The sequence below is a fragment of the Rana temporaria genome, chromosome 3, assembly GCF_905171775.1.
Source record: "Rana temporaria chromosome 3, aRanTem1.1, whole genome shotgun sequence".
Taxonomy (NCBI): Eukaryota; Metazoa; Chordata; class Amphibia; order Anura; family Ranidae; genus Rana; species Rana temporaria.
In genome coordinates this window covers 464945469-464970486 of record NC_053491.1, presented here as the reverse complement: position 1 = coordinate 464970486, position 25018 = coordinate 464945469, and the positions used below count along the sequence as shown (strand labels likewise).

General features: G+C 47.7%; 1 protein-coding gene across 1 annotated transcript; it reads left to right on the top strand.

The window, feature by feature from the left end:
• Positions 1-4860: 4860 nt before the first annotated feature.
• TMEM88 (transmembrane protein 88) lies at positions 4861-18899 on the top strand. The gene is made up of 2 exons (XM_040346825.1): positions 4861-5168; positions 18292-18899. Exons 1-2 carry the CDS (start codon positions 4926-4928, stop codon positions 18538-18540), a joined length of 492 nt encoding a protein of 163 aa, XP_040202759.1. The 5' UTR covers positions 4861-4925; the 3' UTR covers positions 18541-18899.
• The last annotated feature ends 6119 nt before the right edge of the window (positions 18900-25018 follow it).

Sequence of the window (25018 nt, the reverse complement as noted above, 5' to 3'; positions counted from 1 at the left end):
CGCTGTGTGTAAACACGGCTTCCCCGTTCTTCACTGTGGCGCCGTCATCGATCGTGTGTTCCCTTATATAGGGAATCACAATCGATGACGTCACACCTACAGACACACCCCCCTACAGTTAGAAACACAGATGAGGTCATACATAACCCCTTCAGCGCCCCCTTGTGGTTAACTCCCAAACTGCAATTGTCATTTTCACAGTAATCAGTGCATTTTAAATGCATTTTTCGCTGTGAAAATGACAATGGTCACAAAAATGTGTCAAAAGTGTCCGCCATAATGTCGCAGTCACGAAAAAAATCGCCGATCGCCGCCATTAGTAGTAAAAAAAAAAATTATAAAAATGCAATAAAACTATCCCCTATTTTGTAAACGCTATCAATTTTGAGCAAACCAATCGATAAACGCTTATTGCGATTTTTTTTACCAAAAATAGGTAGAAGAATACGTATCAGCCTAAACTGAGGAAAAAAAAGTTTTTTATGTATTTTTGGGGGTTATTTATTACAGCAACAAGTAAAAAATATTGCATTTTTTTCAAAATTGTCGCTCTATTTTTGTTTATAGCGCAAAAAATAAAACCCGCAGAGGTGATCAAATACCACCAAAAGAAAGCTCTATTTGTAGGAAAAAAGGACGCCAATTTTGTTTGGGAGCCACGTCGCACGACCGCGCAATTGTCAGTTAAAAGCGACGCAGTGCCGAATCGCAAAAAGGGGCCTGGTCCTTTAGCTGCATTTTGGTCCGGGTCTTAAGTGGTTAAACGTCGCCTATGGACATTTTTAAGAGTAACATTTTGTCGCCATTCCACGAGCGGGCACAATTTTGAAGCGTGACATGTTGGGTATCAGTTTACTTGGCGTAACATTAGCTTTCACAATAGAATTTTTTTTTTATTTTTTAATTAAAAAAAGTGTATTTTTTAAGACCGCTGCGTAAATACAGTGTGACAAAAAGTATTGCAACGACCGCCATTGTATTCTCTAGGGTGTTAGAATTTTTTTTTTTTTAATGTTTAGGGGGTTCTAAGTAATTTTCTAGCAAAAATAAAAATTTTTAACTTGTAAACAACAAATCTGAAAAAGAGTCTCGGGGCCAGATTCACAGCAGAAATACGCCGGCGTATTTTCAAATTTGCCGCGTCGTATCTTGATTTGGAATCCTCAAACAAAGATACGACGGCTTTTGGCATAGATCCGACAGCTTCCTACGCCTTTGGATCGTAGGTGTAATTCTCCGGCGGCCGCTGGGTGGAGTTTGCGTCGTTCTCCAGCGTCGGGTATGCAAATTAGCTGTTTACGGCGATCCACGAAGGTACGCGCGTTCGTCGCATTCTCTTACGTCGTCGCTAGTCGGTTTTTCCCGGCGCAAACTTACGCCTGCTATTTCATGGCTTAGATTTAGACCGGCCATGTTAAAGTATGGCCGTCGTTCACGCGTCGAATTTAAATTTTTTTTTTTTTTTTGCGTAAGACGTTCCGGGAATACGAAAGTACGTTACGCACGTCGCCGTTTAAAAAAACACATCGGGGCGCCGTAATTTTGCGCAAAGCACGGCGGGAAATTTCCTAATGGAGCATGCGCAGAACGTTCGGCGCAGGAACGCGCCTAATTTAAATGGTACACGCCCCATTTGAATTAGGCGGGCTTGCGCCGGACGGCTTTACGCTACGCCGCCGCAAGTTTACAGGCAAGTGCTTTGTGAATCAAGCACTTATGCCGAAAACTTGCGGCGGCGTAACGTAAAGGGGATACGTTACGCCGCGGTAATTATTCGTGAATCTGGCCCTCGGTCTTTAAGTGGTTAAGATGCGGAGGTGTGGGAGAGTCCTGGGACTGGTTGGGTGACATCACACATGGTCATGGCTTCACTCACTCTGACAGCTAGGAGGACTGAACTCTGATTTCCCCCTTCCCCTTATCTGCAAGTCACCATCCTGGAGGGTCTGCACTTCATCAACCTGGGGGGGCCACGCTGAACCTTAAGTGCCCCCTCCCCTCTTCCCTAATCCTCCTCACCACCCCATGCACTCTCTATATCTTCATTGTGAACCTGTCCATCTCAGCTCCACATTTCAGAGGGTCTCGTGTTTTGAAGACTGTCTACAGAGCGACATAGACAGCATTAGACTACGCACTAAAGCAATATACCATACTTGCTGTGCATTGCGCTAAAGACTTTGCGACCTTTCTGATTTTTTTTTCTTAGTGCGTTGGCAGCCCATCATTTTCAGAGGGGCACCTTAACCACTTAACCCCCGGACCATATTGCTGCCCAAAGACCAGAAGACTTTTTGCGATTCGGGACTGCGCCGCTTTAACTGACAATTGCGCGGTCGTGCGACGTGGCTCCCAAACAAAATTTGCGTCCTTTTTTTCCCACAAATAGAGCTTTCTTTTGGTGGTATTTGATCACCTCTGCGGTTTTTATTTTTTGCGCTATAAACAAAAATAGAGCGACAATTTTGAAAAAAATGAATATTTTTTACTTTTTGCTATAATAAATATCCCCCAAAAATATATAAAAAAACTTTTTTTTTCCTCAGTTTAGGCCGATACGTATTCGTCTACATATTTATTGATTGGTTTGCGCAAAAGTTATAGCGTTTACAAAATAGGGGGTATTTTTATGGCATTTTTATTAATATATTTTTTTACTAGTAATGGCGGCGAGCAGCGATTTTTTTTTCGGTACTGCGACATTATGGCGGACACTTCGGACACTTTTGACACATTTTTAGGACCATTGGCATTTTTATAGCGATCCGTGCTATAAAAATGCATTGGATTACTATAAAAATGCCACTGGCAGTGAAGGGGTTAACACTAGGGGGCGAGGAAGGGGTTAAGTATGTCCCTGGGTGTGTTCTTACTGTGGGGGGGGGGGGGTGGCCGTACTAGGGGAAACACTGATCATCTGTTCATACATTGTATGAACAGAAGATCAGCGTTTCCCCCGCTGACAGGACCGAGAGCTGTGTGTTTACACACGCAGCTCCCGGTCCCCGCTCTGTAACGAGCGATCGCGTGTGCCCGGCAGCGATCGCGCCCGCCGGGCACACGCACGGGAGTCGGGGGCGCGCGCGCGCGCCTCCGGCGGCGCACATGCGCCCCTCCGGCGGCGCACACGCGCCCCCTAGTGGCGGCTCAAAGAGCCGCCGTATAGCTACGGGCTCTCGCCCAGGAGAGCCGACCTGCCGCCGTATAATGACGGTGCGCGGTCGGCTAGTGGTTAAAGCAGAGGCCCACCCTAAAAAAAAAAAAAATAGAAAATACATAAACACGTTCCTTAACCACTCCAGCCCCGGAAGAATTTACCCCCTTCCTGCCCAGGCGAAATTTCAGCTTCCGGCACTGCATCGCTTTAACTGACAATTGCGCAGTCGTGCGACGTGGCTCCCAAACTAAATTGAAGTCCTTTTTTCCCACAAATAGAGCTTTCTTTTGGTGGTATTTGATCGCCTCTGTGGTTTTAATTTTTTGCGCTATAAACAAAAATAGAGCGACAATTTTGAAAAAAAAACACAATTTTTTACCTTTTGCTATAATAAATATCCCCCAAAAATATATAAAAAAAAAAAAATTCCTCAGTTTAGGCCGATACGTATTCTATATATTTTTAGTAAAAAAAAAAAATCACAATAAGCGTTTATCGATTGGTTTGCGCAAAAGTTATAGCGTTTACAAAATAGGGGATAGATTTATGGCATTTTTATAAAAAAAAAATGTTTTACTAGTAATGGCGGCGATCAGCGATTTTTATCGTGACTGCGACTTATGGCAGACACATCGGACAATTTTGACACCATTTCTCGGTCCTTAAGTGGTGTATTATCCATTGACGATCGCTCACCGTGGCCCGGATTCAGAAACGAGATACGACGGCGTATCTCTGAGTTGCGGGGTCGTATCTCTGAGTTGCGGGGTCGTATCTCTGAGTTGCGGGGTCGTATCTCTGAGTGCGCTCGGTCGTGTATATATGCGCCCTATTCATAGAATCAGTTACGCATAGATTTCCCTAAGATCCGACAGGTGTAAGTGTCTTACACCGTCGTATCTTAGGCTGCATATTTACGCTGACCGCTAGGGGCGCTTCCCTAGACTTCCGCGTAGAATATGCAAATTAGGTAGTTTCGCCGATTCAGAAACCAACGTCCGCCCGGTGCATTTTTTTTACGTCGTTTGCGTTAGGCTTTTTCCGGCGTAAAGTTACCCCTGCTATATGAGGGGTATATGCGGCGTATCCTATGTTAAGTATGGCCGTCGTTCCCGCTCCGAGTTTTGAAAATTTTACGTTGTTTGCGTAAGTCGTTCGCGAATAGGGCTTTGCGTAAGTTACGTTCGCGTCGATACCAATGAGGCTTTGCGGCGTAATTTCGAGCATGCGCACTGGGATTTTTTCATGAACGGCGCATGCGCCGTTCACAAAAAACGTCAAATACCCGGGGTTAAGTGAAATTTAAATAAAACACGCCCCCAACAACATCCCCATTTAAATTAGGCAGGCTTACGCCGCCACACATACGTTACGCCGCCGGAACTAAGGGCGCAAGTTCGTTCTGAATACAGAACTTGCGCCCAAAGTTACGGCGGCGTAACGTATCTGAGATACGTTACGCCAGCAGAAAGATCCGCTGAATGGAATGAAGATAGAGAAGCCTCCATGCTGAGGACTGACCCAGGAGGACCATGTTGGAGGACCATGTTGGAGGACTCCTGGGCCAGAGAGCTGACACTCAGTCTGGGGGGTGGTATAGGGGGGGGGGGAGTCCTGACATTCCTGAGACATCACACCAAGAATTAAGGGGAGTGAAGTAGCTGCATTCCTAGATAAGAGGAGGAGGGGGGAGGTGAGGGACCAGAGGAGGAGAGGCAAGGGGGTTCCATTCGGGAAGGAAAGACTCATAGAGGAGACACCGAGGTCCATGCCCAGCTCTGAGGTCAGCCTGGCAGCCATGGGTGAAGATACGCCGACCCTGCCACCGCCTTACACCCCGGCGCCCCCCAACCCCAGGGAACCCCTGGATTGTTGGGCTTGTGCCGTCCTCATCACCGGCCACAACTTGCTAGTTGGCGCTGCCAACCTGGGCATTTTCATCGTCATGTGCGGAGGAGCCCTCCTACCATCTGCTGTCATGCTGCTCTATGGATTCCTGTGCCACCCAAAGGTCGGTGCCCTGTGCTGCTCCTGGGTTTATAGTCAGCGGAATTGATCGGGATTGGTATGGGAGGGTCAGAAAATTTGTGCCAAGACTCATTAATCAGACAGTTGTTGGCATTGGTTAGTGCCAATCCCACAATGAAATGGAAAGGGGGGGGGGTGAGAAAATTGGTGCCAAGACTTATTGACGAGCCAGGTGCTGGTATTGGTTGGTGCCAGTCCCATAGTCAGTGAAAAGGAAGGGGGGGGGTAGGGGTGAGAAAATGTATGCCAGTACTTATTGACCAGCCAGATGTTGGCATTGGCTGGTTTCAGGTCCATAGTCAGGGAAAAGGAAGAGGTGGAGGTAAGACATTTGATGCCAGTACCTATTGACTGGCAAGGTGTTGGCATTAGTTGGTGCCAGTCCCAGAGTCAGTGAAAGGAAAGGGTGGAGGTGATAAATTTGATGCCAGTGCCTATTTACCAGCAAGGTGTTGGCATTGGTTGGTGCCAGTCCCATAGTCAGTGAAAAGGAAGGGGTAGGGGTGAGAAAATGTATGCCAGTACTTATTGACCAGCCAGGTGTTGGCATTGGCTGGTGTCAGGTCCATAGTCAGTGAAAGGAAAGGGTGGAGGTGATACATTTGATGCCAGTACCTATTGACCTGCAAGGTGTTGGCATTAGTTGGTGCCAGTCCCAGAGTCAGTGAAAAAGGGTGGAGGGGAAACATTTTATAAATTGATGCCAGTACTTACTGATCAGCCAGATGTTGGCATTAATTAGTGCCAGGCTCATAGTCAGTGAAAAGGAAGAGGTGGGGGTGAGAAAATTGGTGCCAAGGCTTATTGACCAGCTAGTTGAGGTGTTGGTATTAGTCAATGCCAGTTCGATAGTCAGTAAATTGGGGAGGGTGAAAAAATTGGTAACCTGACTTGTTGACCAGTCAAGTGTTGGCATTGGTTGGTGCCAGTCCCATAGTCAGTGAAAGAGGAAGGGGTGAGGGTGAGAAAATGTATGCCAGTACTTATTGACCAGCCAGGTGTTGGTATTGGTTGGTGTCAGGTCCATAGTCAGTGAAAAGGAAGAGGTGGAGGTAAGACATTTGATGTCAGTACCTATTGACCGGCAAGGTGTTGGCATTAGTTGGTGCCAGTCCAAGAGTCAGGGAAAGGAAAGGGTGGAGGTGATAAATTTGATGCCAGTGCCTATTTACTAGCAAGGTGTTGGCATTGGTTGGTGACAGTCCCATAGTCAGTGAAAATGAAGGGTGGAGGGGAAACATTTTATAAATTGATGCCAGTACTTACTGATCAGCCAGATGTTGGCATTAATTAGTGCCAGGCTCATAGTCAGTGAAAAGGAGTAGGTGGGGGTGAGAAAATTGGTGCCAAGGCTTATTGCCCAGCTAGTTGAGGTGTTGGTATTAGTCAATGCCAGTTCGATAGTCAGTAAATTGGGGAGGGTGGAAAAATTGGTAACCTGACTTGTTGACCAGTCAAGTGTTGGCATTGGTTGGTGCCAGTCCCATAGTCAGTGAAAAAGGAAGGGGTGAGGGTGAGGGTGAGAAAATGTATGCCAGTACTTATTGACCAGCCAGGTGTTGGTATTGGTTGGTGTCAGGTCCATAGTTAGTGAAAGGGAAGGGTAGAGGTGAGACATTTGATGCCAGTACCTATTGATCGGCAAGGTGTTGGCATTGGTTGGTACCAATCCCATATGTCTTTAAATGGGGGGGGGGATAATTTGTGCCAAGACTTATTGACCAGCCAAGTGTTGGCATTGGTTGGTGCCAGTCCCATTCTCAGTGAAAAGGAAGGGGTGAGAAAATTGGTGCCAAGACTTACTGACCAGCCAGGTGTTGGTATTGATCGATGCCAGTGTGATAGTCAGTGAAATTGGGGAGGGTATAAAAAAATTGGCACCCTGACTTGTTGCCCAGCCATGTGTTATCATTGGTCAGTGCCAATCCCATAGTCAGTGGAGTGAGGGGTGAGCAAACTACTGCATTCCAAGGCTTAGTGACCTGCAAGGTGTTGGCATTGGTTGGTGCCAGTCTTATAGTCAATGGAAATTATGAGGGGGGGGGGAATAATGCCAGTACTTATTGACCAGCCAGGTACCAATCCCACATCCCTTGGAATAGGGGGGCTAAGTAAAATTGGTGCCAAGACTTATTGACCAACCAAGTGTTGGCATTGGTTGGTGCCAGTCCTATATTCAGTGAAAAGAAAGGGGTGCGGTGAGAAAATTGGTGGCAAGACTTATTGACCAACCGTCCATACAGCCATATCCATCGTATACAGCGGGGGGGGGGGGGGGGGTGTCTACCCTTTTCCATGGTGGTGCCCTTTAAAAATAGGCAAAGTCCTCAACCCCCCCCCCCTCCCCCACATTACATCAGAATCCCCAATCACATCAGAGTGCCCCCCCATCACATGAGAGTCCTCCCATCACATCAGTCTTCCCATCACATCAGTCTTCCCATCACATCAGAGTCCTCATCACATCAGAGTCCTCATCACATCAGAGTCCTCCCATCACATCAGTCTTCCCATCACATCAGAGTCCTCATCACATCAGAGTCCTCATCACATCAGAGTCCTCCCATCACATCAGTCTTCCCATCACATCAGAGTCCTCATCACATCAGAGTCCTCATCACATCAGAGTCCTCCCATCACATCAGAGTCCCCAATCACATCAGAGTCCTCCCATCACATCAGAGGTCCTCCCATCACGTCAGAGGTCCTCCCATCACATCAGAGTCCTCATCACATCAGAGTCCTCCAATCACATCAGAGCCCCCCCTTCACATCGGAGTCCTCCCTTCACATCAGAGTCCTCCCATCACATTAGAGGTCCTCCCATCACATCAGAGTCCTCCCATCACATCAGAGTCCTCCCATCACATCAGAGTTCTCCCATCATATCAGAGTCCTCCAATCACATCAGAGTCCTCCAATCACATCAGTCTTCCCATCACATCAGAGTCCCCCAATCACATCAGAGTCCTCCCATCACATCAGAGGTCCTCCCCATCACATCAGAGTCCCCGTCACATCAGAGTCCTCCTGTCACATCAGTCTTCCCATCACATCAGAGTCCCCCAATCACATCAGAGTCCTCCCATCACATCAGAGGTCCTCCCCATCACATCAGAGTCCCCGTCACATCAGAGTCCCCGTCACATCAGAGTCCTCCTGTCACATCAGAGTCCTCCCATCACATCAGAGGTCCCCCATCACATCAGAGTCCTCCCATCACATCAGAGGTCCTCCCATCACGTCAGAGGTCCTCCCATCACATCAGAGTCCTCATCACATCAGAGTCCTCCAATCACATCAGAGTCCTCCCATCACATCAGAGGTCCTCCCCATCACATCAGAGTCCCCGTCACATCAGAGTCCTCCTGTCACATCAGAGTCCTCCCATCACATCAGAGGTCCCCCATCACATCAGAGTCCTCCCATCACATCAGAGTTCTCCCATCATATCAGAGTCCTCCAATCACATCAGAGTCCTCCAATCACATCAGAGCCCCCGTCACATCAGAGTCCTCCCTTCACATCAGAGTCCTCCCATCACATTAGAGCCCCCGTCACATCAGAGTCCTCCCGTTACATCAGAGTCCTCCCATCACATCAGAGTCCTCCAACAACATCAGAGCCCCCCCTTCACATCAGAATCCTCCCTTCACATCAGAGTCCTCCCATCATATCAGAGCCCCCTTCACATCAGAGCCCGTCCATCAAATCAGAGGTCACCCGTCACATCAGAGTCCTCCCATCACATTAGAGCCCCCATCACATTAGAGTCCTCCCATCACATTAGAGCCCCTGTCACATCAGAGTCCTCCTATCATATCAGAGTCCTCCTGTCACATCAGAGACCCCCCCCCCCTTCATATCAGAGGTCCCTCCTTAACATCAGAGCCCCCCCATCACCTCAGAGCTCCTCTTCTAATAAGAGTCCTCCCGTCATATCAGAGCCCCCTTCACATCAGAGCCCGTCCATCAAATCAGAGGTCACCCGTCACATCAGAGTCCTCCCATCACATTAGAGCCCCCGTCACATCAGAGCCTCCCGTCACATCAGAGTCCTCCCATCACATCAGAGTCCTCCCATCACATCAGAGTCCTCCCATCACATCAGAGTCCTCCCATCACATCAGAGTCCTCATCACATCAGAGTCCTCCAATCACATCAGAGCCCCCCCTTCACATCGGAGTCCTCCCTTCACATCAGAGTCCTCCCATCACATTAGAGGTCCTCCCATCACATCAGAGTTCTCCCATCCCATCAGAGTCCTCCAATCACATCAGAGTGCCCCCCCATCACATGAGAGTCCTCCCATCACATCAGTCTTCCCATCACATCAGAGTCCTCATCACATCAGAGTCCTCCCATCACATCAGAGTCCCCCAATCACATCAGAGGTCCTCCCCGTCACATCAGAGATCCTCCCACCACATCAGAGGTCCCCCATCACATCAGAGGTCCTCCCACCACATCAGAGGTCCCCCATCACATCAGAGTCCCCGTCACATCAGAGTCCTCCCATCACATCAGAGTCCTCCCATCACATCAGAGGTCCCCCATCACATCAGAGTCCTCCCATCACATCAGAGTTCTCCCATCATATCAGAGTCCTCCAATCACATCAGAGTCCTCCAATCACATCAGAGCACCCCCCCTTCACATCAGAGTCCTCCCTTCACATCAGAGTCCTCCCATCATATCAGAGCCCATCCATTAAATCAGAGTTCACCTGTCAATATGAGTCCCCCATCACATTAGAGCCCCCGTCACATCAGAGTCCTCCCGTCACATCAGAGTCCTCCAATCACATCAGAGTCATCCCATCACATCAGAGTCCTCCCATCACATCAGAGTCCTCCTATCACATCAGAGTCCTCCAATCACATCAGAGTGCCCCCCCACCTTCACATCAGAGTCCTCCCTTCACATCAGAGTCCTCCCATCACATCAGAGTCATCCCATCACATTAGAGCCCCCGTCACATCAGAGTCCTCCCGTTACATCAGAGTCCTCCCGTTACATCAGAGTCCTCCCGTTACATCAGAGTCCTCCCATCACATCAGAGCCTCCCTTCACATCAGAGTCCTCCCATCATATCAGAGCCCCCTTCACATCAGAGCCCGTCCATCAAATCAGAGATCACCTGTCACATCAGAGTCCTCCCATCACATTAGAGCCCCCGTCACATCAGAGCCTCCCGTCACATCAGAGTCCTCCCATCACATCAGAGTCCTCCCATCACATCAGAGTCCTCCCATCACATCAGAGTCCTCCCATCACATCAGAGTCCTCCCATCACATCAGAGTCATCCCATCATGTCTGAGGTCCCCCCATCACATCAGAGATTCCCCAAATCACATCAGAGCGTCCACCATCACATCAGAGTCCTCTACTTTCACATCAGGAGTCCCCCTTCACATCAGAGTGCTTCCATCATGTCAGAGGTCCTCCCATCACGTCAGAGACCCCCCCCCTTCATATCAGAGGTCCCTCCTTAACATCAGAGCCCCCCCATCACCTCAGAGCTCCTCTTCTAATAAGAGTCCTCCCATCGCATCAGAGCTCCTCTTCTAATAAGAGTCCTCCCATCGCATCAGAGACCCCCTTCACATCAGAGTCCTCCCATCACATTAGAGCCCCCTTCACATCAGAGTCCTCCCATCACATTAGAGCCCCCTTCACATCAGAGTCCTCCCATCACATTAGAGCCCCCTTCACATCAGAGTTGTCCATCACATCAGAGCCCCCCTCACTCACAGTCTTCTCATTCATCTCTCATGCTCATGGCATCCCAGGGGAACCCAAATGGCACCTTGACTGAGAAACACTCACATACAATCCGCTAAAAGTGACATCAGTGGGGTAGATTCAGAGAGCAATTACGCCTGCGTATCCATAGTTACGCAGCGCAATTGCTTAGTTGCGCCGGCGTATCGACTGCTCCTGATTCAGAAAGCTCGATACGCCGACTTTAGCCTAAGATAAGACTGGCATAAGTCTCTTATGCCGTCGTATCTTAGGGTGCATTCTGACGCTGGCCGCTAGGTGGCGTTCCCGTAGTTGTCAGCGTAGAGTATGCAAATTGCATTCACAAACGTACGCACGCCCGACGGTAGTTTTTTACGTCGTTTGCGTAAGTCGGTTTCGTCGTAAGGCTGCTCCTGCTATTAGGAGGCGCAGCCAATGGTAAGTATGGACGTCGTTCCCGCGTTGCGATTTTCAAAATTTTACGTCGTTTGCGTAAGTTGTCCGTGAATGGCGCTGGACGCCATTTACATTCACGTCGAAGCCAATGACGTCCTTGCGACGTCATTTACCGCAATGCACGTCGGGAAAATTTAGGGACGGCGCATGCGCTGTACGCTCGGCGCGGGAGCGCGCCTAATTTAAATGATTCCCACCCCCGGCGGGATCATTTAACTTGCGCGCGCTTACGCCGGGCAAATTTGCCGGCGCGCCCTCGCAATTCACGGAGCTACTGCTCCGTGAATTGAGGGCAGCGCAAAATATTTGCGGGGGCGCAGGGCAAAATCGTTGCCCTGCTCCCCCGCAAATATCGCGCAATTCTACTTGAATCTGGGCCAGTGTTGATAGGGGAAGCCCATCTGTGGCGCTATTTTATTGTGTCAGCGGGAGCCCTCAGAACACAATGATCAGTGCTTGCAGCTATACTCGCCGGCGGTGATCGCATTAAAAAATCCAACAGGCTGGTTGCGCTGAAGTAGATCCATCGATCGATATCAGTAAAACCACCCAGCCCATACATGGATCGAAATTCAGTTGGTTCCTGATGGACCAGCTACATTTCGTTCTGTCTATGGCCAGCTTAACACTGACACTAACCTAATACTAACCTAGATCAAGCCCTTATCTATTTATCTATTTATCTTTAACTTTTACTTAACTTTTTGTTTTCTTGCTTACATAAACTTTTTCCATAGAGCCAGAATAGATACAAATATATGTCTGGCTGCACACACACTATATTACCAAAAGTATTGGGACGCCTGTCTTTACACACACATGAACCTTAATGGCATCCCAGTCTTATAGCTGGATTCAGGATGGCGAGCGCATACTTGCGGCGGTGTAGCTTAAGGCATTTAAGTTACGCCGCCGTAAGTTAGCGAGGCAAGTACATGATTCACAATGTACTTGCCTGCTAAGTTACGGCGGCGTAGCCTAAAGCGGGCGGGCGTAAGGGCGCCTAATTCAAATTTGTCTGAGGGGGCGTGTTTTATGATAATGAGGCTTGACCCGACGTGATTGACGTTTTTTTTTTTAACTGCGCATGCGCCGTGCGCCTACATTTCCCAGTGTGCATTGCGGCTACGTCCGTCGCACGGGCCTATTGATTTCGACGTGGAGGTAAACGACTTACGCAAACAACGTAAAAATTTAGAATTTCGAAGCGGGAACGGCGGCTATACTTTAACATTACTATTCCATCTATTTGATGGAATATCTTTAGGCCTGATAATGCGTTACGTAAACGGCGTATCTGTACTGCGGCGGCCGGGCGTACGTTCGTGAATCGGCGTATCTACTAATTTACATATTCTACGCCCACCGCAATGGAAGCGCCACCTAGCGGCCAGCCTAAAAATTACACTTTAGGATACGACGGTGTAAGACACTTACGCCGCTCGTATCTGAGCCTAATTTAAGCGTATCTGGTTACCAGAATACGCTTAAATTAGCGCCGACGCAAATTCTGACTTAGGCTGGCGTATCAACTGATACGCCAGCCTAAGTCTCTCTGAATCTAGCTATTAGTACGTAGGGTTCAATATTAAGTTGGCCCACCCTTTTCAGCTATAACAGCTTCAAATCTTCTGGGAAGGCCGTCCACAAGGTTTAGGAGTGTGTCTATGGGAATGTTTGACCGTTCTTCCAGAAATGCATTTGTGAGGTAAGGCACTGATGTTGGACGAGAAGGCCTGGATCACAGTCTTTGCTCTAATTCATCCCAAAGGTGTTCTATTGTGTTAAGGTCAGGAATCTGTGCAGGCCAGTCAAGTTCCTTAACCCCAAACTCACTCATTCATGTCCAACATCAGTGTCTGACCTCACAAATGCTCTTCTGGAAGAATGGTGAAACATTCCCATAGACACACTCCTAAACCTTGTGGACAGCCTTCCCAGAAGAATTGAAGCTGTTATAGTTCATGTGCGTGTAAAGGCAGGTGTCCCAATACTTTTGACAATATAGTGTATGTGTGGCTGCATATATGTGTCCCGCCATTGTCAGGGTACCCCTGTTTGATGGTACCCCTGACTAACCCAGACAGCATCCCGGCTGACAAAGGCTTCTCTAGCAGGTGTAATATTTACAAATAAATCACATAATCACATCTTCTCTTCCTCCTTCTGTCCCCCGAGATTATAGGGATCGGCATTTTCTAGCATTGCTTGGAAATAACAAGGAGTGGGTTGGGGTTCCTCCTTAGGTATTGTTGCGTGCTTTAGTTGTTTGTATATAGATACCGGCCTCCCCGATCCAATGTATGTAGACGGGCGTGACTCCCGCGCACATTCCAGCGTCTGGTACCACATGGAGCCCTCGCTCCCTCCCCCAATCATCATCATATCTTCTTCTATAACATAAACTGATAAATCATATCTGTGCAACAAATAGAAAATGCAATGAGTGTTTTTTGGGGGGATATGGACCACCAGTGGCGGCTGGTGCTCAACATTTTTGGGGGGCGCAAACTGAAAAATTCAGAAAAAAAACCGCAGCCAATGTGCCCATCAATTTCAGCCACTGTGCCCATCAATTTCAGCCACTGTGCCCATCAAATGCAGCCACTGTGCCCATCAATTTCAGCCACTGTGCCATCAAACACAGTGGGAGGAATAGTGCCTCATCATTGGTGTGAGTAGGAGGAATAGTGCCCCATCACTGGTGTCAGTGGGAGGAATAGTGCCCCATCACTGGTGTCAGTGGGAGGAATAGTGCCCCATCACTGGTGTCAGTGGGAGGAATAGTGCCCCATCACTGGTGTCAGTGGGAGGAAAAGTGCCCCATCACTGGTGCCAGTGGGAGGAATAGTGCCCCATCACTGGTGTCAGTGGTAGGAATAGTGCCCAATCACTGGTGTCAGTGGGAGGAATAGTGCCCCATCACTGGTGTCAGTGGGAGGAATAGTGCCTTATCATTGGTGTCAGTGGGAGGAATAGTGCCCCATCACTGGTGTCAGTGGGAGGAATAGTGCCCCATCATTGGTGTCAGTGGGAGGAATAGTGCCCCATCACTGGTGTCAGTGGGAGGAATAGTGCCCCATCATTGGTGTCAGTGGGAGGAATAGTGCCCCATCACTGGTGTCAGTGGGAGGAATAGTGCCCCATCACTGGTGTCAGTGGAAGGAATAGTGCCCCATCACTGGTGTCAGTGGGAGGAATAGTGCCCCATCACTGGTGTCAGTGGGAGGAATAGTGCCCCATCACTGGTGTCAGTGGGAGGAATAGTGCCTTATCATTGGTGTCAGTGGAAGGAATAGTGCCCCATCACTGGTGTCAGTGGAAGGAATAGTGCCCCATCACTGGTGTCAGTGGGAGGAATAGTGCCTCATCACTGGTGTCAGTGGGAGGAATAGTGCCCTATCATTGGTGTCAGTAGGAGGAATAGTGCCTTATCATTGGTGTCAGTGGGAGGAATAGTGCCTTATCATTGGTGTCAGTGGGAGGAATAGTGCCTTATCATTGGTGTCAGTGGAAGGAATAGTGCCCCATCACTGGTGTCAGTGGGAGGAATAGTGCCTCATCACTGGTGTCAGTGGGAGGAATAGTGCCCTATCATTGGTGTCAGTAGGAGGAATAGTGCCTTATCATTGGTGTCAGTGGGAGGAATAGTGCCTTATCATTGGTGTCAGTAGGAGGAATAGTGCCTTATCATTGGTGTCAGTGGGAGGAATAGTGCCTTATCATTGGTGTCAGTGGGAGGAATAGTGCCCCATCATTGGTGTCAGTAGGAGGAATAGTGCCTTATCATTGGTGTCAGTGGGAGGAATAGTGCCTTATCATTGGTGTCAGTGGGAGGAATAGTGCCCCATCATTGGTGTCAGTAGGAGGAATAGTGCCTTATCATTGGTGTCAGTGGGAGGAATAGTGCCTTATCATTGGTGTCAGTGGGAGGAATAGTGCTCCAATGGCCAGATAAAGGCAAGCAAGGGCTGCAATTTAGAGACCACTGGTCTAGACAAAAACTTTTGTTTCATTTTGGATGGATTGGGGGAGGGATTAGAATCCCTGTGGATGGGGAGTGGGGGCATTGCTGTTTGAATCCTGTGTTTGCTGGTAAGGTGGCTTCTATGCCCCATTATTGCTAAATGGGGCATAGATTGCAGATTCCAATGAGCCCCATGCCTGCAGACCCCCACAACTACCAGGCCAAGGTTGTAGGGAAGAGGCCCTTGTCCTCATCAGCATGGGGACATGATGCTTTGCAAGGTGGGTCACCCCCTCCCCATGTCGAGGGCATGTAGGCTGGTATGGTAAAGGTAAGGCAGGGGATATGGGCACATGCCTGCCCCTGCCTCCTTTCCTGCCAGGATACATGCGTAGATAAGGGTCTGGTATGGGAGTCAGGGGGGGGGACCTCATGACATTTTTTGTTTTTATACCAGACCCGAAGCAATAAGAATCCTGGCAGGGGTTAACCCTTCACCGCTCTCCATCCATACCTAGAAAAGTAACATTTGGCTTTAGGCTCCATTCACACCTAGGCGTTTAAACGCCTGAAGCGCGATGCTCAGATACGCCGGAGGGTCAAAATCACATTATTCTCTATGGAGACTGTTCACATCTCAACGCCGAACGCCTGAAGCTCAAACAAGTCCCGGACCCTTTTTTGTCGCGCGTATCGGGCGGTTTGGGCGTTTTTTGAGCGTTTCCATTTCCCATAGAAAGTAATGGAAACGCTCGATTCAAGCGACTAGCGCGACAACGAACGTTTGCTACGGGCGTTTCGTCGCTTTAATCAATAGAACTTTTCACCCAGGCAGAAGATTAAAAAAATCTACCAACATAGCAACAAGTGATGAAAAGATGATAATTTTTCCTATTGGCTAAAATAAAAAACGTCGGACAACTCTGCAGCCGCTTAGGGCGCACTGGTGTTCCTACTCTCTTCTCTCTGCAGCAAGCAACTAAGGCCCAGATTCTCAAAGGCGTTACGACGGCGCAACACCATTTGCGCCGTCGTAACTCCTCATCTGGCCCCGGGTATCTATGCGACTGATTCTTAGAATCAGTTACGCATAGATACCCATTAGATCTGACAGGCGTAAGGCTGTTACGCTGTCAGATCTTAAAAGCAATTTTTTTTCCCGCCGCTAGGCGTCGCATCGTCGTTTTCCCCGTCGTCTATGCAAATGAGGTAATTACGCGAGATTCCCGAACATACGCGCGGTCGACGCTGAGAATTTACGTCGTTTCCGTAGCGTACACGACGCGTAAGGTTGCCCCTTCTATTAGGAGGGGCAACCAATGTTAAGTATGGCCGTCGTTCCCGCGTCAAATTAAAAAAATATTACGTAGTTTGCGTAAGACGTCCGTGAATGGCGCTGGACGCCATTTACGTAAACGTCTAAGCAAATGACGTCGGGGGCGACGTCATTTAGCGCAATGCACGTCGGGTAATTTACCCGACGGAGCATGCGCAGTACGCTCGGCGCGGGAGCGCGCCTAATTTAAATGGTGCCCGCCCCATTTGAACTGGGCGGGCTTGCGCCGAGCGATTTAACGATACACCGCCGCAAGTTTACAGGTAAGTGTTCTGAGAATCAGGCTGTAAACCTGCGGCGGTGTAACGTAAATCACATACGTTACGCTGCCCAGGAGCAACGTAATTATATGAGAATCTGGGCCTAAGTCTCAGCACAGTGTCAGAGGCACAGCAGAGGTGGAGGACTGTGTCCCTACTCCCGAATGAATGGAAGCAAGCAAACATTCATTGATAGGCACTGGTGAGGCTGCATTGATGGGCACTGGTGAGGCTGCATTTCATGGGCACTGGTGAGGCTGTATTGATGAGCGCTGGTTAGGCTGCATTGATGAGCGCTGGTTAGGCTGCATTGATGAGCGCTGGTTAGGTTGCATTTCATGGGCACTGGTTAGGCTGCATTGATGAGCACTGGTGAGGCTGCATTTCATGGGCACTGGTGAGGCTGTATTGATGAGCGCTGGTTAGGCTGCATTGATGAGCGCTGGTTAGGTTGCATTTCATGGGCACTGGTTAGGCTGCATTGATGAGCGCTGATTAGGCTGCATTGATGAGCGCTGGTTAGGCTGCATTTCATGGGCACTGGTTAGGCTGCATTGATGAGCGCTGGTTAGGCTGCATTGATGAGCACTGGTTAGGCTGCATTTCATGGGCACTGGTGAGGCTGTATTGATGAGCGCTGGTTAGGCTGCATTTCATGGGCGCTGGTTAGGCTGCATTTCATGGGCACTGGTGAGGCTGCATTTCATGGGCGCTGGTTAGGCTGCATTTCATGGGCGCTGGTTAGGCTGCATTTCATGGGCGTTGGTGAGGCTGCATTGATGAGCGCTGGTGAGGCTGCATTTCATGGGCGCAGGTTAGGCTGCATTTCATGGGCACTGGTTAGGCTGCATTTCATGGGCGCTGGTAAGGCTGCATTGATGAGCGCTGGTGAGGCTGCATTTCATGGGCGCTGGTTAGGCTGCATTTCATGGGCACTGGTGAGGCTGCATTTCATGGGCACTGGTTAGGCTGCATTTCATAGGCACTGGTTAGGCTGCATTTCATGGGCACTGGTTAGCTGAATTGATGAGCACTGGTAGGCTGCATTGATGGGTGCTGGTAGGCTGCATTTGATGGGAGCTTCATTAAAAAGGAGGGGTATACATGGGCATGTCAAGGGGGTGGAGTCAGGGGTGGAGCCAAATTAGGTTTTGCCTAGGAATGTTGAAAATTCTTGCGCCAGCCCTGTTTTGGCTCCACCCATAAATGTCACTTTTGGGTGGACTGACCATGGTATTATTATAGCTATCATTCAAAAAAAAAAAGTATAACTATGCGTTTATATGCACTGCTTCTGGCATGTTTTGCTTTAACCCTTTCCACTTTTATCTCCTCCCCAGTTCCGCCAAGCGAAGGAGACCCTCTGCCCCGCCATCTTGACCCCGGCAGCCTGTGTGACACTGCTGGTCTTTGGACTGGCCTTGCTCCTGCCCTTCCTGATCCTGGGCCTGGCTGGCTACGCTCGCATCGTCCGCGGCTTCCATCTTGGATCCTGCTTCCTGCCCTACAGCCGGGCCATGTATGAAGGAGGCAGGGTCCAGAGAACCCCAACCAAGGAGAGCCCCAAACAGAGCAAGGCCTGGGTGTGAAATGGGGACATCTGGTCATCCTACGGACTGTGTGATGTCACAGTGACCACGCTGCTTCCTAAAACTATGCCAGTCTTGGACCTGCTGATTTCATTGTGATGTCACTACTGCAAGTGCTATACTGCATCATCCCTGAAGAACTATCCAAAAACTTAGAAAGGCCTGAGACCTTACAATGTACCAGACTATTACCAAAGAACACAATGGCCTTGTGTTAATTCTCAGCTGCTTTGGAAGTATAATAGCCAGCATTTCCATGACTCAAAACATGCTACTGTCTATATACCCAGATCTTCCCATAACACGGAACTGTCTATATACCCAGATCTTCCCATGACCCATAACACGGAACTGTCCATGTACCCAGATCTTCCCATGATCCATAACACAGAACTGTCCCTGTACCCAGATCTTCCCATCATCCATAACTCGGAACTGACCATATAACCAGATCTTCCCATAACACGGAACTATCCATATAACGAGATCTTCCCATGATCCATAACACGGAACTGTCCATATAACGAGATCTTCCCATGATCCATAGAATGGAACTGACCATATAACCAGATCTTCCCATGATCCACAACACAGAACTGTCCAAATAACCAGATCTTCTCATGACCCATAACACGGAACTGTCCATGTAACGAGATCTTCCGATGACCCATAACTCGGAACTGTCCATATAACCAGATCTTCCCATGATCCATAACACGGAACTGTCCATAAAATCAGACCTTCCCATGATCCATAACACTGAACTCTCCCTATAACCAGATCTTTCCATAACACGGAACTGTCCATATAACCAGATCTTCCCATGACCCATAACACGGAACTGTCCCTATAACCAGATCTTTCCATAACACGGAACTGTCCATATAACCAGATTTTCCCATGACCCATAACACGGAACTGTCCATATAACCAGATCTTCCCATGACCCATAACACGGAACTGTCCCTATAACCAGATCTTCCCATGACCCATAACACGGAACTGTCCATATAACTAGATCTTCCCATGACCCATGACACAGAACTGTCCATATAACCAGATCTTCCCATGACCCATAACACGGAACTGTCCATATAACAAGATCTTCCCATGATCCATAACTCGGAACTGACCATATAACCAGATCTTCCCATGACCCATAACACGGAACTGTCCATATAACTAGATCTTTCCATGACCCATAACACGGAACTGTCCCTATAACAAGGTCTTCCCATGACCCATAACACGGAAATGTCCATATAACCAGATCTTCTCATGATCCATAACACGGAACTGTCCATATAACCAGATCTTTCCATAACACGGAACTGTCCATATAACCAGATCTTCCCATGACCCATAACACGGAACTGTCCCTATAACCAGATCTTTCCATAACACGGAACTGTCCATATAACCAGATTTTCCCATGACCCATAACACGGAACTGTCCATATAACCAGATCTTCCCATGACCCATAACACGGAACTGTCCCTATAACCAGATCTTCCCATGACCCATAACACGGAACTGTCCATATAACTAGATCTTCCCATGACCCATGACACAGAACTGTCCATATAACCAGATCTTCCCATGACCCATAACACGGAACTGTCCATATAACAAGATCTTCCCATGATCCATAACTCGGAACTGACCATATAACCAGATCTTCCCATGACCCATAACACGGAACTGTCCATATAACTAGATCTTTCCATGACCCATAACACGGAACTGTCCCTATAACAAGGTCTTCCCATGACCCATAACACGGAAATGTCCATATAACCAGATCTTCTCATGATCCATAACACGGAACTGTCCATATAACAAGGTCTTCCCATGATCCATATAAGATCTTCTCATGACCCATAGCATGGAACTGACCATATAACCAGATCTTCCCATGGCCCATAGCATGGAACTGACCATATAACCAGATCTTCCCATGACCCATGGCACATATAAGATCTTCCCATGGCCCATGGCATGGAACTGTCCCTATATCCAGATCCTGAAGACCTTGCAGGCTTTTGCTTCCATGGCTACAGATCATTCTTCAATAAGAAGCAAAGTATTGATGGGGACACTGGATTTCTGGGGGGTAGGGGTTCGCTACCTGCAGTTTGTTGTCTGGTTTTTAGCACAGACTAAATGATTTTGTGGATCTAGCGATGGAAGCTTCTTAATGGAAAAGGATCGATTTACTCGAAGACCGAACGTCGCATTTGTACGCAGTTTGATTGGTTTGGTTACAACGAGTTGATCAAGTGATTATACTGCATCAAAACACGTTACCCCCAGTATGTGTAATAACTTTACCTGGGTGCTTTTCTGTTTGTTTGTTTTTTTGCTTAGTATAATTTCCATTCAGTATTTACATAAATGTGTTTAGTTAAAATTTGTTAAATTTTTTTTCATAATTTGTTTCATTTATTCAAATTCGAAATCGGGTCACATTTGGAAAATTCAAATCAGTTCAAATTTTAATTCCATTCGAATCGAATTCCATTCATAATCAAATTCATTCTATTCGAAAACAGTTGCGATGGTCAGAGACTGCATACATGATACAGGAGATGGTCAGAGACTGCAGACATAATACAGGGGATGGTCAGAGACTGCAGACATGATACAAGAGATGGTTAGAGACTGCAGACATGACACAGGAGATGGTCAGAGACTGCATACAGGATACAATAGATGGCCAGAGACTGCAGTCATAGTACAGGAGATGGTCAGATACTGCATACATGATACAAGAGATGGTCAGAGACTGCAGACAGGATACAAGAGATGGTCAGAGACTGCATACATGATACAATAGATGGTCAGAGACTGCAGTCATAGTACAGGAGATGGTAAGAGACTGCAGACAGGGGATGGTAAGAGACTGCATACATGATACAACAGAATGTCAGAGACTGCAGACATAATACAGAAGATGCTCAGAGACTGCAGACAGGATACAGGAGATGGTCAGAGACTGCAGACAGGATACAGGAGATGCTCAGAGACTGCATACATGATACAGGAGATGGTCAGAGACTGCAGACAGGATACAGGAGATGCTCAGAGACTGCAGATAGGATACAGGAGATGGTCAAAGACTGCACACAGTTTACAAGAGATGGTTAGAGACTGCAGACATGATACAAGACACGGTCAGAGACTGCAGACAAGATACAAGAGATGGTCAGAGACTGCAGACATGATAAAGACATGGTCAGAGACTGTAGACAGGATACAGGAGATGGTCAGAGACTGACGACACGATACAAGAGATGGTCAAAGACTGCAGACATAATATAGGAGATGGTCAGAGACTGCAGACAGGATACAGGAGATGGTCAGAGACTGCAGACATGATACAAGAGATGGTCAGAGACTGCAGACATAATACAGGAGATGGTAAGAGACTGCAGACAGGATACAAGAGATGGTCAGAGATTGCATACATGATACAAGAGAAGGATCAGAGACTGCAGACATAATACAGGGGATGATCAGAGACTGCATACATGATACAAGAGATGGTCAGAGACTGCAGACATAATACATTGGATGGTCAGAGACTGTAGGCAGGATACAGGAGATGGTTAGAGACTGCAACAGGATACAGGAGGTCAGAGACTGCATATATGATACAGGAAATGGTCAGAGACTGCAGACATGATACAAGAAATGGTCAGAGACTGTAGATATGATGCAAGAGATGATCAGAGATTGTGGACATGATACAAGCATAGCTCCCAACTGTCCCTGATTTGGAGCAATGTCCCTCTGTCCCTCATTCATTCTCATTTGTCCCTCATTTTGGTCTGATCTACATAGATGTATATAAAATTTACTTTTTATCCATGAAAATGTGTTTTCCAGCTCTAAACAATTTATCCGATTTCTAAAACTTCTGCATTTGTAAATTCCAAAATCCAATATAAAGGAATAGTAGTGTTAAAAAAAACAATTGTGGGCTTAACCAATCTTGTATTTTTTTTACAATTCTCCTTTAAGGGGGCGTGTCCTATGGCTGCATACTTTTGCTGATTGGTGTCCCTCATTCCCATCTCAAAAAAGTTGGGAGGTGTGTACAAGAGATGGTCAGAGGCTGCAGACATGATACAAGAGATGGTCAGAGACTGCATACTTTATACAAGAGATGGTCAGAGACTGCAGACATGGTAAAAGAGATGGTCAGAGACTGCAGACATGATACGAGAGATGGTCAGAGACTGCAGACATGGTACAAGAGATGGTCAGAGACTGCAGACATGATACAAGAGATGGTCAGAGACTGCAGACATGATACAAGAGATGGTCAGAGACTGCAGACATGATACAGGAGATGGTCAGAGACTGCAGACATGGTACGGGAGATGGTTAGAGACTGCAGACATGGTACGGGAGATGGTTAGAGACTGCAGACATGGTACGGGAGATGGCCAGAGACTGCAGACATGGTACGGGAGATGGCCAGAGACTGCAGACATGATACAAGGGATGGTCAGAGACTGCAGACATTATACAAGAGATGGTCAGAGACTGCAGACATGGTACAGGAGATGGTCAGTGACTGTAGACATGGTACGGGAGATGGTCAGAGACTACAGACATGGTACAGGAGATGGTCAGAGACTGCATACATGATACAAGAGATGGTCAGAGACTGCATACATGATACAAGAGATGGTCAGAGACTGCAGACATGGTACAAGAGATGGTCAGAGACTGCAGACATGATACAGGATATGGTCAGAGACTGCAGATATGGTACAAGAGTTGGTCAGAGACTGTAGACATGATAAAAGAGATGGTCAGAGACTGCAGACATGGTACAAGAGATGGTCAGAGACTGCAGACATGATACAGGAGATGGTCAGAGACTGCAGACATGATACAAGAGATGGTCAGAGACTGCATACACGATACAAGAGATGGTCAGAGACTGCAGACATAATACAGGAGATGGTCAGAGACTGCATACATGATACAAGAGATGGTCAGAGACTGTAGACATGGTACAAGAGATGGTCAGAGACTGTAGACATGATAAAAGAGATGGTCAGAGACTGCAGACATGATACAAGAGATGGTCAGAGACTGCATGCATGGTACAGGAGATGGTCAGAGACTGTAGACATGCTGCAGGAGACTTTCAGGACTATGAACATGATATAGGAGTTGTTGTAGACTGGAGTTCACGCTTCAAGAGACAGTCCTAGACTGATAAATACATTACACAAGACTGCGAGACCACATTCTATACCAGAGCAATAAGGAAACCCAGATCAGTGTCTGTAGGGGCCCCTGAGGGCTGCATACAATCTACATGCAGGCTGTTCTTTCTCTTGTGGGCCCAGGTGCCTTAATGATTAATAATATGTGGGGAAGGGTTGTAGCATGGAGGGGGAGGGGGGGGGCTGGGGGGTGAGCAATGCCAAACTTTTTTTTTTATGCAGAATGGCGACCCCATGAAAATGAAACCGGTTGGACACGGCTTTATGAAGGTGGAATATTAGTGCGATTCCTGAGGTTTTTACACTCTCTACAGTTTACAGAAACTGGTGCAAGAACTCCTTCATAGAACATGTCGGCATACTTGTTACCACCCTGGCAGGTTCACTTTAAGTATGGGACTTACAGTACTGTACAGCACTATGCAAGTCATAAGAATACACTGGTCACTCCAACACTGCAACTACAGCGCCATCTAGTGGCAGCTTTGAGGAACTGCAGCAGCCTTAGAACATTCCCACTTATTCTTTATTAAAAATGATATCCATTGGCAGCGCATGTGTAAACCTTCATCCGAGGGAAAAATTAAATCACACTCTGAAGACTAAACAGGGCCCTGTACATGCCGGGCTGAATGTCTCAGGGGGTCCGTTTATGAAAAATAAAATAACAAATTTGCATTTGCGCAAAAGTCACTCATAAAGCCTGTAATACGCGTGAAACATCGGTTTCTATGTTTTGCTTTTCCCCCGGGGCGAATGTAACATTCGATTCGAAGAGAAAATACATGTTTTTGTTTCATTGTAATTCAATACCCCGGCTCTAAATGCAAAACATTGGGGGCCGGATTCAGATAGAATGGTCTATCTGTCCGGCGTAACGTATCTCATACGTTACGCCGCTGTAACTTTGGGCGTAAGTTCTGTATTCAAAAAGAACATGCGCCCTAAGTTACGGCGGCGTAATGTATGTGGGCCGGCGTAAGCCCACCCAATTCAAATGGGGATGTTGGGGGGCGTGTTTTATCTAAATTTGCTTTGACCCCCGCGTATTTTCCTTTTTTTTTTTTTTAACGGCGCCGTTCGTGAAAAAATCCCAGTGCGCATGCTCGAAAATCCGCCGCAAAACGTCATTGCTTTTGACGTGAACGTAAATTACGTCCAGCCCTATTCGCGAACGACTTACACAAACGACGTAACATTTTTAAAACTCGACGCGGGAACGACGTCAATA

Excerpts from the sequence above, each read along its gene's own strand:
- TMEM88 (XM_040346825.1), top strand. The coding sequence starts at position 4,926 with ATGCCCAGCTCTGAGGTCAGCCTGGCAGCCATGGGTGAAGATACGCCG. Across the intron at positions 5,169-18,291 it reads GATTCCTGTGCCACCCAAAG|TTCCGCCAAGCGAAGGAGAC; the intron begins GTCGGTGCCCTG and ends TCTCCTCCCCAG.